The 13,518-nt window shown below is 43.9% G+C and overlaps 1 protein-coding gene and 1 long non-coding RNA gene across 6 annotated transcripts in view; one reads left to right on the top strand and one right to left on the bottom strand.

The window, feature by feature from the left end:
* The window catches only part of LOC144326991 (uncharacterized), a 62,354-nt gene that overhangs the window by 8,376 nt on the left and 40,460 nt on the right, over positions 1-13,518 (bottom strand). The gene's annotated exons all lie outside the window — the stretch shown is intronic.
* CACNA2D2 (calcium voltage-gated channel auxiliary subunit alpha2delta 2) overlaps positions 1-13,518 on the top strand; it is a 537,538-nt gene that overhangs the window by 492,017 nt on the left and 32,003 nt on the right. For all 5 annotated transcript variants that reach the window (XR_013391944.1, XM_077924744.1, XM_077924743.1 and 2 more), the window contains one exon: positions 5,968-6,028. Coding sequence is in view for 4 of the 5 variants with exons in the window: in XM_077924744.1 (XP_077780870.1) it covers positions 5,968-6,028 (61 nt within the window). In the remaining variant the exon portion in view is untranslated. The remainder of the gene's footprint in view (positions 1-5,967; positions 6,029-13,518) is intronic.

Genomic DNA, 13,518 nt, shown 5'->3' with positions numbered 1-13,518 from the left:
ATGTTATGGTCTGAGGCTGTTTGCACATTATCAGTTTAAAATGCAGCAAGGTCTCTCCATTCCCCTTTTTGCTACATTTCAATTTGCATTTGCATGTCAGTGCAGTTGGGTGCATTTCCAGGTCACCCACTGCCTGTCCACATCAGTGGGCATGGATGTCTTCATATGGTTTACGTTTTCCAATTGGATTGAAGCTGGTTTGGGAGAAAACACATCCAAATGCCGTGTTTCTGAAGAAATGGCAGGATAGATGTGGATCATGGCTAATGCCATGGGTACACAGCTTCATAAATCAGTGGTGGGAGTGCCCTGGGTCCAGAGTAAACAGAAGTGTGTACACAGCCCGGGTTACATGAAAGCCATGATTGGAACTCTGATTTTGGCAAGGGCAAAGCTGAAACAGGGACCAACTATACTGTCAGTTATTCCCAGGGTTAAAGGTCCTTTAACATGGCCTGAGTTGGCAAAGTCTGTGCGGTGAAGAGTTTACCATTCACACAAAAGCAAAATGAATTGAATATGGACAGCTATTTTCATGCATATGCTGCCCTCTGATCTTCTCAGTCATCCCTGTCACTACCCAAGGATACATGCATTCTTACAAACACAGAGATGTGCCAGTAAATAGAATTTTGAGGGGGGGGTTAAGCATACTGACTATTTTTTCATCCATTTACGTTTTATGCCTTAAGGTGCCTAGCAGTTGGGAAGGTGTGTGCAGATAGACATAAAATAAGTGTTTGCCATAAACACAGAGTGGAAGGAAGAGACACCGTTCATGTACGGGTAGCTGGCACATTGTGACACCAAAGAGTTATCAGCAGGGACCTGACCTCAAGCACTAAGGTTCTGTCTGTCGTCATCAGCCCTGTTCTATCAGCATTGAGCTGCCTGTTCCCGGTGACCCTGTAATGGCAATGCTGATGGAATAATTACTTAGTGTTTTTGTATTCCTTTCCTCTTCCTCCTTTCATTGGCTTGTATCCAGACCCTGCCTTTTAGTCCTGTTCGAAAATAGCAGTCCAACCTATGGCTGTGCTGCCCTGACAAAGGGCCACGTATGTCTTGTAATGCATTGTGGGAGATATTGGTGGGGGAAGGAGAGGCGTTTTAGTGGTCTCACAATCAATGTCTTGATATGGATATGCTTGAACGGACAATTTGCTGCTAAGACAAATGCATAACTGTGGTAAGGTTGCTTGGATGGTGATTAAAAGTGAGTGGGTGTCCTTCAGAGGAAAGCCTGCAACAGCTATCCCTCATTTTGTTTCAGCCACAAGAGTGGGCGATGTAGTCAAACCAAAAGATGTTCAGATTGCTGAATGAAGAGCTAAAATACTATGATGCTACACGCTAGGGAGAATATACAAAAATGAGCAATAAATTTGACTGCTATTGTTCCTTCCATAGAACTAAGCAAAAATCCTATAAGCTTCTTTAGAGTGACCAGTGTGCTTCATCTGTATCACCTTCTGGTTAAAATGTCGCTGAATTGATAAGATCCCCCATTGCTCTAATCGTCAAAGCAGAGCACTTTAAATCTCATTCACTTTCTTGGGGTCTCCAGTGGCGAGCACTGTTGAAGTGCAGGATGCTAGGAGAAGAAAGTAAAGGAATTCATATATGAAATCGTTTTCCCTAGAGACATTAACATTCAGTTGTACAGATTTATTGGAGGCAGTCCTCTAAATATTCCTTCCGCCGCCCTTAAGAATTAAAATAGCAAAATAGTTGTTGTTTTTTGGGGGGGGGTGTTAAGTGGATTTTTATGTTAGAGATAATGCATATAATTTGCAGCACAGTTAAATAGTGGCTCCCACACTCTGTACAGCAGCACTTCAGGTGTGATGAAGGACATAAGCAGACAGGCTCATATAGCATGAAGAGAACTGTGCTAAACTGTGTCTTGGACCTCAGGCAGCTGCCCATAAGCACACAGTTGCATTGTATTGCTCTAGGCACATTGCCAGCCTCTTTGGCTACCTGAATCCTTTAGCTGCTCCTTTAGGAAAGCTGTGCAACAGGATGGGGAACCTATGACCCTCCAGATAATATTGGACTACTGGCCATGCTAGTTGGGGCTAATAGAAGTTGGCATCCAGCAACATCTGGAGGGTTCCCTATTCTTGCTGTCCAGGGCTATTCTGCTTTTTATATATATATGGTTCAGATGCAGAAGAAGCAAAGGTATTAAGCTTTTAGTTGAACTGTGGAGCATTCAGCCCAGTGGAAGCTTCAAAAGCACTGATTGTGTGGACCATGGAGGACTCTTACTGGAGCACATTCCAGACCGGCAGAAGAAGAGCAAGGGTGAGAGACTTTAACAACTACCCACCTCCAGATTCCCATCCAGGGGGCTTCTCTCTCCACCACAGCCCTGTGAGTGACAGCAGAAGTGAGTCAGCTGGGGTGAGTGTCCAAACCCCTCCATTCCTGCGCTCTACAAGGAAGAGCCAGCAGGCACCTCAGGATGCTCTGATGAGGTGCATCTCCAGAAGGGACCATTCAGATCTGAGGGCTTTGCCAGAGGTAATACTCCCAACAGGTTGCTGCTGAAAGAGTGATGTCAAAGGGGATTGTCCCTTTAGGTCTTCCCTTAGGGCTGCTCACTGAGCATGGTATGGCAATTAGCATATTCATTGGGAATGCTTACATTTTCTCTGATTAAGATACGCATTTGGCCTTTGTCTGGACTGAGCCCATCCAATGATGGCGGGTGATATTCTAGTCAATCACATGTACCACCAGAAGTTTACCCAGTAAGAGTTGGTTATATTCCCTATTGGTAATATCATTAATATCTTCCACTACGGTGAGAATAAGGTTCCATTGTTCCTTCGTGGTTACTCTGATTAATTCTGTAGCTCTCCAGCACTTTTTTTATCCTCACTTGGCATTATGCTATATCCCTTAGAAGGGTTTTTTTTAAGTTAAGCCATTAATTTAGATTAAATTCTGGTGTGCAGTTAATTCTGTGTCCTCTTATGAGCTGTCACTATCCTGCTGCCAAGTGTGGAGTGTTAATTAATTATTGCTAATTGCTACTACGCTGTGGAGATGGTGATTAGAGCTCAGATGTGCCTGGCAGAGGTAGATGTTTGTGGGCCAGGGTTAGATACAGGGAGCTGGGAGATCTAGAGGGAGAGCAGTGAGATCTGCTAGGTTTCCATTAGTTAGACAAATTCAAGAATTTGTGTGGTGTTTTGTTTTTGTTTGTTTTTTAGTTCTCTATGGAGGCCTTTACTTCCAGGGAGCTCAGTCAGCCTTCCAATGATCCTTCATTTGTTTCTTTCAAAATACCAGGTCAGGCCAAAATAATATAGATACCATCCATGCTAGGATAGGGGTGAATTGATAGGGGCGTCCTGGTATTATGTAAGCTTGGTTTTATGAGGCAGTGGGTCCTATTGGTCCAAATTGCTTCTAGCTGGGTATTGGAGCAACATAGGGTTGCTGGATGGGGAGCAATGTTTGCTGTGGTCCATAAGGATTCTATCTCCCTTTCCTGTATTGGTTGTGGCCCATCCCACCACATGCCTGTTGATTTCCCTCTGTCCATTTTGACTGATGAAGTAATATTGGTTGAAATAATTGCATGAGGGTTTAATTCATCAGGGCAAGACGATGATAAGATCATTGTTGGAAAAGCATTCTCCCTTATATTGGGGAATTACAAATTAATCTTATCGAGTTGTGATTCCTGGCAAAGTAGGTCTAGCAGACTGTAGAAAACCAGCTTGGCTTGGCTTGTTTTGGTTGAAACTGGCTGTTTCAGACTAACTTCAGGATGTGTTGTGGATGGAAACTGACTCAGTTGCCTGGTAGATGACTCATACCAGGAGCAAGACAGGAAACAACGGTCCTGTTAATTCTCCTAGCTGTTGAAAGCAATGGCCATGGTATCAGTCAGGACCATCTGCCAAGGGTTAACTGGACGAACTAGTTTGCAGTAGTTTTGTTCCTACTTCATAGCATGGTTTCAGGGAGTGATTACTGTACTATGGGAATTTTCCTACATGGTCCTGCAGGTTTATTTTCCTCTCCCATCCTTGTTAAGTTCTTCGTGAAACTCCTGGTTGAGGTTGTTCTAGGAACAATAGGCCTGGTGATCTATGAAGGATAGTTCAATTCAAAATGAGAATATGTTCTCCCTTAAGAAGCAGGCCTGACCCATTTAGCAAGGCATTATTTTATTTTATTTTATTTTATTTTATTTTATTTTATTGCAATAGAAAGGCCAGGAATGATGCTTACTTATTTATTTTAAATATATATATATTTAGAAATCTCTATCTTGAAATTCCATCTTCTACACAACTATTAAAGGTGTATGATACCGCTCTTCTGTTGCATCTCACCACTGAAAATCATCCAGCCCAGTAGAAAAATAAAATACAATTTAACAAACTGGTATACAAGTTATTGTTTTCCTTGAAGACTGGTAAATTGGCTGTTTCTTCAGCAACTGTGCCCTTCCAGCTGAGCACCCCTCGCAGCTGCTCTTTTCTGCAGCTTAGACACTTTGCTGAGAATATTTTTGAGTCTTTCCTTTTTCTCTCACCCCCACTCCAAACATTCCTAAGAAAAGCAAGACTACAATGCAAAATTTTTCGCCAAATATTCACCACCATTCTTTTTCTTTTCTTTTCTTTTTTGCGGTGACTGCCATCTAAACACACACTGCCCCAGAATAACTGTTGGTCTGTGGCGTTGTAGGGAACGCAGATTGGTGGCAAGGTGGCCAACACATTTGTGGCTGCTTTAATTTCTAGCAGCATCAGAAAAAGAACTGGCTGGGAGGGGTGGAGAAACTTTACCTGCCACTGTGAATGGTGATCTCCATTCTAGAGAAATAAATGGAGGATTTCTCCTCTCACACTGGGAAAAATCAGTGAAATGATCCTCCCAATTTCTCTGTTGAGAAATAGGCTGGAGACTTTCAAGAGGCCCATCTGGGCACAGCTTTAACTTAATCTAGCATACGCCCTGTTTGCACAACTAGTTCTTTGTTTTAATAAAGCCATTTAAGCTGAATGCCTGTTAAGCAGATGAGAGAGAGTACTGGACATATCACAAACTGACAGGCAGGTAGAAAGACAACTTCAAGCAATCAGCCAATAGAGCTGGAAATTCAGCATTGGCAGAGCACATATGCTGCTCTGTGCTTGCTATGGTTGCATCTGTTTGCTCCTATGAAATCTGGAGGATGTGTTCTATGTTTGGACTAGGGAGGGATGGCTATTGCAGTGCTTTGAGACCACTGTCAGCTAGAAGGCAGCTGCTGCACTCTCGACAATGCATTGCATTTTACCTCTATCTGATGGGTAAGTCTTTGGTTGGACTGTCTTCATAAAGGACCCTGGTTTGGCCATGTTGATGCCTGAAAGATAATTTTTCTTACGAAATATTGTTTTGGTAATTCTCTTTCCGTATGAGCAGAGCATGTGGTTTATTTTTGTTGTTAATATCGTAATAAGAGAGAGATGTCCATATAACCTACCAAACATACATATATATATGTATATGTATAAATATGAGGATATATATGTGTGTATATGTGTATATGTAACTGTATAGCCCTAAAGCAATACATATACAATCTATCAAACATATTTAATTTCAATTATATGATTTTTAAATATATATATAAATATATATATATATATAGACTATAAAATATCAAAATCCTCCAAATGTTGGCACCATATTGGCTATAACTTTGTATGATGCTAGTTACCAAAGAATCTTCTCTCCTTTCTCTCTTGTTAAAACTAGTCAGTTGTTTTGCCTCTTTTGTTTATTCCTGTCTATTTTCTCTCTTTCTTTCTCTCTTTCTCTCTCTCCCCTTACTCCTCTCTTTCTCTTTTTCTTTTTCTCTTTTTCTACCTTCTGTCACATTCTGAGACTGAAGCCTTCTTCTTCCCTCATTTCAAACCCCTGCCGGATAACGTTACCTTTCTGTTGCAGATTTTGAATACCTGCTGCCAAACAGCTTTGAGTCCGAGGGACATGTATTCATTGCTCCAAGGTAGCTTTGCGTGTGAGCTTGCTGAGGTGTCCATTCAACCACTCTCCCCTCAACACTGATCCTGGGACTGACTCAGCCCCCTTTCCCATCCCCACTTCCCTCCCTGCCACACCTTTTAAATATTCTACTTCATCACTCCCACCCTTCTGAGCTGACACCTCCTCATTGTGCCAAAGTCTTGATCATTTTTCTTTCCTTCTTTTTTTGTGTCTGTCGTCTGCCTGTGTGCCACTCTGAGACTACAGCTGCCACCTGCACCTTGTTGAGACGCCACTGTGGTTGGCAGCGCAGTGGTCCCACCTTCTGTTCACTCACCTACATAAGAAGAGTATATATGTATGCCTGCGTATGAGATATTATGTGCACATACATATATAGGTATAGTTTCTGAAAATACTCACAAAATAATAAGTCAGTCCTATTTGGATCATGTTGAGATCATGCCATCATGTTAGTTAAATCTGAAATACATTTTTATATATAATACACAGTGTTTGTCTAAGCCAAAAGCCCTCTTTGGAAGACAGGAGTATCATGTGCAATGCCATCTAAATTTCAGCCAATATTTTCCACCCCAAAGAGTTGTTTGCTCCAAATATCCCATTATTTGATTTGGTTGACTAGGTGCACCTATCACACAGCATTTGTTTGACCCATGATTTATTGACCAAATGATTTTTAACACAAGACTGGCGTTTTGCCAGTTTTTTTCTAAGAAAAAAAAAATTATAGATCTGGGTCACTTTTGTTTATGTTTTTGGATTTCACAAATACCAAAATTTAAAAATACCTAATGATAAACAAACACCACAATAGCATGAATCACTCACTGACTGCACTATTTTTATTAGTGAAAATACTTCCAAGCTTTCATAAAGACACTGTGTTGTTCAGAAAGCATTTTCAAAATGTACATGATTCAATATTGCTAAAGACCTTTGTGAGGCCATATTAATACAGTAGGAATGATAAAATATTCTACTGCTATATGTAAAAAAAACACGAAGCCACTTTCATAAGCCTGCCTTAGTCATGAAGCTCACTGAGTGACTTTGGGTTCTCTTTCAGCCTAACATACCTGACAGAGTTGTTCTGAGGGTAAAATTGGAAGGTCAAATAACGATGGCTGCTGCCATGAGCTATCAAAGAAAGCCAAGATAGAAATGCCATAGGGAGACAGAGAAGGGGGTTTATTGGCAAATGTCAGCCAAAATCCAATAAACTGATGTTACATTTGGCATCTGGGTAAAGTGAAATGGTGAGATCCTATTAGTCCCTCCTATCTTTAATATGGTATTTTTAAAAATAGAAGAGAATTTCTGTACATCACATGGGTTTGATTAACCCTCCACAAATTCAGCTTTGTACAGAAAAGAATAATACTGAAGAGGGTGTGTTGATTTCTAACTTTTATTTATACAACTATTAGATTTACTATTCTAAGATGCTTCTCTTATACAAAGCATAATCAGTGAGAACATAAGAGAATAAGAAGTGAACCGATGTTGGACTCCAACTCCCATCAGCCCCTGCCAACATGGTCAGTGGTCAGGGTTGATGGGAGCTATAGTCTAACAACTTCTGGGAACTCACAAGTTCCCCATCTCTGTGCTGTGAGCAGCAGTCCATCACTAGCATCCATACTATAAGTGAAGAGCTTTACATAGTCGGCATCCAAATCAGTGTTCAAAGTCACACTAATGTGAAATGTATACATGAATCTAATGTTGTTTTTTAGGAAATTTACAATTTTGTTAGACTTTTTCTATAAATAGAAACCAGAACACTGCAAACAAATTCTTCGGAAAATGTTCGTTACAACACAACGTCTAATCAGGTCTCTTTCTACATCGGAACAAACAGACTCCTGTTCCATCAAGTCATAATACAGAAGGTCACATGATAGCACTTGAGTTTCAGCTGCACCATCTGTTAGCCCTTTAACACCAATAATACCAAACAGCATACTAATGAGACTGTATGATATCTCATCAATACTAATATGGCCAATAGTCCATGGTAATTTTCAGAAACCATATATCACTAATGATCTATTTGTGGGCGTGCAAGCACATATATCTGTACACATTTGTGTAGATATATTGGTGGATGCAGTGTTGTGTACTTCTAGGTCTTTGAGAAACAAAATTATGTGGACAGCCGAGATGATCTTATACTCACGTAGGAGGACTTGCAATATATTGATGGAAAGTCAGGAAATTAGCAGAGTAAAATAGCTTTGCTTCTCAGCTGCCTCTCCTAAAATGTGATTACAGACATTTACAGGTGAGGCCTGACTCTTATTCAATCTCTTCTTACAAGCATATTTTAAGTGCTATTTGCATTCATTTTCCAGAATCTGGCAGGTAGGAAGTATAAACGGTTAGCTTGAAGCATTTGAGTGCAAAAAAAAGTTGCACAAAGGCCTGTCCATAAAAACATATGGGGTGTATAAGTGGAGTGCACTGTATTGCTGTACATCTACTGCTGTTTTTCTCAGCCCTCATTAGAGAAATGTAGCAAGAATTTGGCTCAACTACAGTGTATTAATGAGATTGAAGTAAGTAACAGAAGCAACATGCCCTGATGAAACTAGCACCTCCAGTGATTCACAATGTGAGTGCAATGCAACAGGTAATTGCCCAGTCACTATGATGGATATATAGCTTCCTTGGTTTGACCAGTTAATGACTTCAATTACACAACACCTGATACTTGTTGAGGAATTGATTGTGTGGTCTCCAGAACACTGAAGCACAATTACTTCGGGGTTTAGGCTTTCTGTGAAAGCCAAACTTAACAAGATATGCACACTGATTACCTCCTTGGGAGCAGTATGATACAGCAGGGAATAAAGTGGATTCACTCTTGCTTTGTGAGTTAGAGGCGCTTCCATTTGCCCTGTCTATTCAGCATAGAATCATAGAAGAGCTGGAAGAGACCCGAGGGTCATCAAGTCCAACCCCCGCAATGCAGGAATCTCAGCTAAAGCAGCCATGACAGGTGGCCATCCAACCTCTAATTAAAAACCTCCAAGGAAGGAGAGTCCACCACCTCTCATGGAAGTTTGTTGCACTGCCAAGCAACTCTTACTGTCAGAAAGTTTTTCTGAATATTTGGTCAGAATCTCCTTGCTTGTAACTTGAAGCCATTGGTTTGAGTTGTGCCCTCCAGTCCAGAGTATCATCCTGATTTCCTTGAACACAGCTGGTATGTAGGTTATATACGGTGTTTGCTCTTGATTCAGCATTCATCCTGACTTGCTTGCGCAGAGGTTACACATCTTTCTGTCAATCAAAAATTATCCCACACTCTCTAATGCATTTTTCTGCAGGGGCAGTGCATCCCATTTCACTGCTTGAGACATAACTGGACGTGCTGCCCAGTCCTACCCCCACCTCCACCACCAGAAAAGTGGCACCAATTTCTGGTGAGATCTTCCAAGATTTAGATGCCATGTCAGCGCCAGTGCCAGAGGCGGCGGGGCACCCATAGATGTACTGCCTCGGGGGCTTCTGCCACTTTGTGGTTGGGCCAAGCCTGTGTCTGTGTCATTTTTGTGACTAAATCCCTCCTGCAAAACAGTGGCAGTCTGGAGGTGACCTAGAAACATGGCCCTCACCCACTGGGTAAGCCTTCTTGTTAGGTTTATTTTAAGACCTATTTAGCATTACATGAGTTAAGGTGAAGATGGCTTGACTGTTCCCATTGCCTTCTCTGTGTTGGACAAGAGAAGAGGGTCTACAGCAGAAAGCCAGCTGTATTTGTGTAGGCTTCCTGGTATGGAACTTTTCCTCCAATGATTGGAGGATGGCCGGGCCAGCAAGGGGGAGGCAAAAGGAAGAGCTGGGGTCAACTAGCATGTTCCCACTCTCCCCTCATTGCATGAGCCCCTTAATGCCTGAATATTCATTCAGCAGTTTTCGCAATAGCCCCGTATGTAGGTGATTTTTTCTCCCAGTGTTGTCAGCTGTGAGAAACCCTTAAGGCCTCTGGAGCTACCATAAACTGTGATTGGCAAACTCAGCAACTCAGAAAGTGCAATGGTGTGCTGTCATGAGCCCTCTAAATGAACGTCCGCCTTTACTTTTTACTCCTGAGAGGCAGTGAGGAATGAGGCCAGGCACACTCTCACTCTCTCCATCCTTAGCCATTAGCTACTGGCAATGCAAAGCCAGCAAGTGAAAAATGTTCACAAGAACTTCGCAGCTGCAGCTCTTGGAAAGCTTCCAGAGACAGAAGTATACTGGCATAATGCCAAACACAGAACTGTTATTTGCAGCAGGATCTGTGTAATAAGTAATTCTCCGTCTTTTATATACTTGCCGGCATGCAAACACACGCTCTGGGGAGGCAATCCTGATAGACAACAACCCATTAGAAGTGTGGGGTCTGTAAGAGCGCAAATTATCACCTGGGTGGGGTTGTTTTTTAAGAGAGAGAGGATACAAGTCTGTACTGAAAATACTGTGCATAACACGATTTATTGGCGCGACCCCCGCTAATTGATTTATTGGTCCACAATTAGCTCTTTATGGCAGATCCGGCAGGTCCGGCACGCCTCCTCTGCGTGCCTCTGCTCTTTCGTCCAGTCACGCCAGTAGCAGAGTTGAAGCACAGCGATGTAAAACAGCCTTACGTCCTTACTTAGCTTCCAGACAAACACACAGAGGCAGGTTTGTCTATTTACAGTTCTTTATTGGAACATTTCAGCCATCACTGCTGGCAGCCATTGCAAAGGCATGCCTCTCTCTCTCAGAGCACAGAGAGAACTGAACTCGACTCCTCCCAGCTCCTCCCAGCTTCGAAAACTGACGTCAGAATTGAGGCATCATGGGAAGAACTTAACCTATGAAGTTCCAAACCCAACACCCCCCCTTGCCGAGCATTCTGACAAGACCTTTTTGAGTTCAACACCTTTCCCTCTGCCTTGTGCCCCTTTTCGGCATCTTTCCCAGGCACCTGTTGAACCCCTTCAGTAACACCTTGTGAGATCAATCCCATCCCCAATGCCTCGTGCCCTCCCTTGGCAGACCTGTTTGGCATTTGTGGAACCACCTCACAATTCTCAGAAACGCACTGTGCGAAATTTACCCACGCACCTATGGCCTGGTACCTTTCAGGCGGAATACCCTTTGTTGTGCGACTGGACCGCCTAGGCACAAACTCAGGTGTTTCCTCTGGCTCACCGTCACCAGCAGGTGTGACCTCTGCATCACGGGATTCCCCCTCTGACTTAAAGCGTCTTCGAATCCTTTCCATCACACTCACAGGAGAACTAGGCTCGCTTTTGGGTGCTCTCTTAACATCTTGTGGAGAAGCTACAGAAACCTCATCCTGCTCCTGACTTTGCTCCTGACTTTGGTCAATGACCTGATCGTCATCATCGGATTCTGAACCCTGATCCTGGACCTGGTCCTCATCACTGGGATCAGCCTCTGCTTCCTCCTCATCACAACTGTCCTCTGGGTCAGAGAGACAATCTGAGAGAAGATCACGCCGGACAACAACCTTTGGCTTCCCACTCTGCTCAAAGAACTCAGCGTGTTTACTGATCAGCACTTTACTCTGATCACCTGATGGGTAAGCAAACCGCCATGCACGAGCTTCTGGCTCATACCCACAGAAGATCATTTTCTGGAACTTGGCTCCATCTGGCCCTTGCAAAGCCTTGGGCACAGGGACAACCGCAGATGAACCAAACCTGCGCAGAAAGTGAACCTGGGGCTTTCTGCCATTCAACAAAGAAAACGGTGTGTCACCTACCAGCGAATTGTAGGTCCTATTCCAGGTGAAGCATACGTACCTGGTTGCCTCCAGCCAAAACCTTGGAGGTAACCCAGACTCTTTCAGCAACACCTGTGCAGCTTTAACCAGAGCCTCACTTCTAAGCTCTGCCACCCCCTTCTGACTGGGTGAAGTCACTGTGTGACGTATCCCTTTCTTGTGAAAGAACTCCTGCAAAGCAGAACCAGTGTACTTAGCATTTCTGTCACTGATGATCGCTTGCACTCTGGTGGAAAACCTTAGTTCCACTCCCTCAATCCAGGTCCTGATCAGCTGTGCTGCATCCTCCTTGGATTTGAGACCTAAACTCCAGGAATTCTGCGAAAAACTGTCTTGAACCGTCAGCAGAAACCTTGCACCTCCCAGACTTGCTTCCCTCACAGGACCCCACAAGTCTATGTGAACCAATTCAAAGGGCTTTGTGGCTACCCTTTCTACCTTTGGGTAACTGCAGCCTTTTACCTTTGCCTGCTTGCAAGTGTCACAATTAATGGCACTTCCACAATTTTTAATTCTACACCCCTTGGCAACCTCGGGCAGAGTCTGCAAGTCCTCTACCGACCCATGAATTGTTCTCTGATGCCATACGCATGCACATGTGGCATCATGAGCGGGAATTGTAGTACGCTGGTTGGGAACTGTAGCACGCAACGCTTGTGCTTTCTCAGCCTTCCCTTCACCCCCAAGAGACGTTTTAAGAATGAAAAGATCATTCTGTCCCCTTTTCACTTCGACAAGGCGTTTCCCTCCTCTGGAAATTATGCAGAAATCCCCCTGGAAACAAACCTGGAAACCCTTTTTTAACAGACAAGGCACAGATAAAAGACAGTGGTGCATCCCAGGAACGGTACAAAATTCCATCGATTCCTGTAAAACAAACACATGTAAGTCAACAAGACATGTTACATTCTTTTTCTGCCCATTTGCAAAAAGCACAGTTTGTCCCTTTGGAACTGCCTTGCAATTCCACATCTCGACTGCAGGGGTCTCTGGAACCATGTTGCGGTTAGCTGCAGAGTCAATAACAAAGCTGAGCTCGGAATTTTCCACACAGCTGCCTTCAAACAACGCCATGCTCGCAGAGACTTGATAAGACTCTTCCCGTTGTTTACCACGGCCACCTGGTTCTGTTCCACGCCTGCCTGCCTTCCCAGGCCTGTTGCCATGGAAACCCGCCTGGTTCCCATGGGAAGTATGAACATCCTGCCCCGGCTCTCTGCTCCGGTGGGGGCAACTGCCACTCAGATGTTGCGCCGAATTGCACACGTAGCATCGACGAACTCCAGTGGAAAAACACTGCCCGGGGCTCCCAGCTGGCTTGGCCCTCCTCCTTCTGGAACGGCGCCTCCCACCAGCCTCGCCCCCCCTGAAGCTGCTCTCCGCTTCAGCACAAGTGGAAAGTTTTTCAAACTTGCCTTTGGAACTCCTGCCCCCCCTGATCTGCGCACCAGCGCTCCTTGAGGCTGATTGGGGAATAGGGGCTTCTAGACCAGCGTCTGCAGGGCTCTGGCCTCCCGGTGAAGCTTGACACAGGCCTTTCAGTAAATTCCAGGCCGCCCACGCTGATTTCACACCCTCTAGGTGGGGTCTCAGTGAAGCATCAACACATGCCTTGAGCATCTCCAGCTCTCTTTGCATTTTCTGCTGGCTATCTTCCGGCAACGCAGCATCACAGCCTGCAACGTGTCCAGCCGCTTTAGCGC

The sequence above is a fragment of the Podarcis muralis genome, chromosome 2, assembly GCF_964188315.1.
Source record: "Podarcis muralis chromosome 2, rPodMur119.hap1.1, whole genome shotgun sequence".
Classification (NCBI taxonomy): Eukaryota; Metazoa; Chordata; class Lepidosauria; order Squamata; family Lacertidae; genus Podarcis; species Podarcis muralis.
Note: the sequence above shows the minus strand (reverse complement) of the source record. Positions and strands in the feature narration are given on the sequence as shown.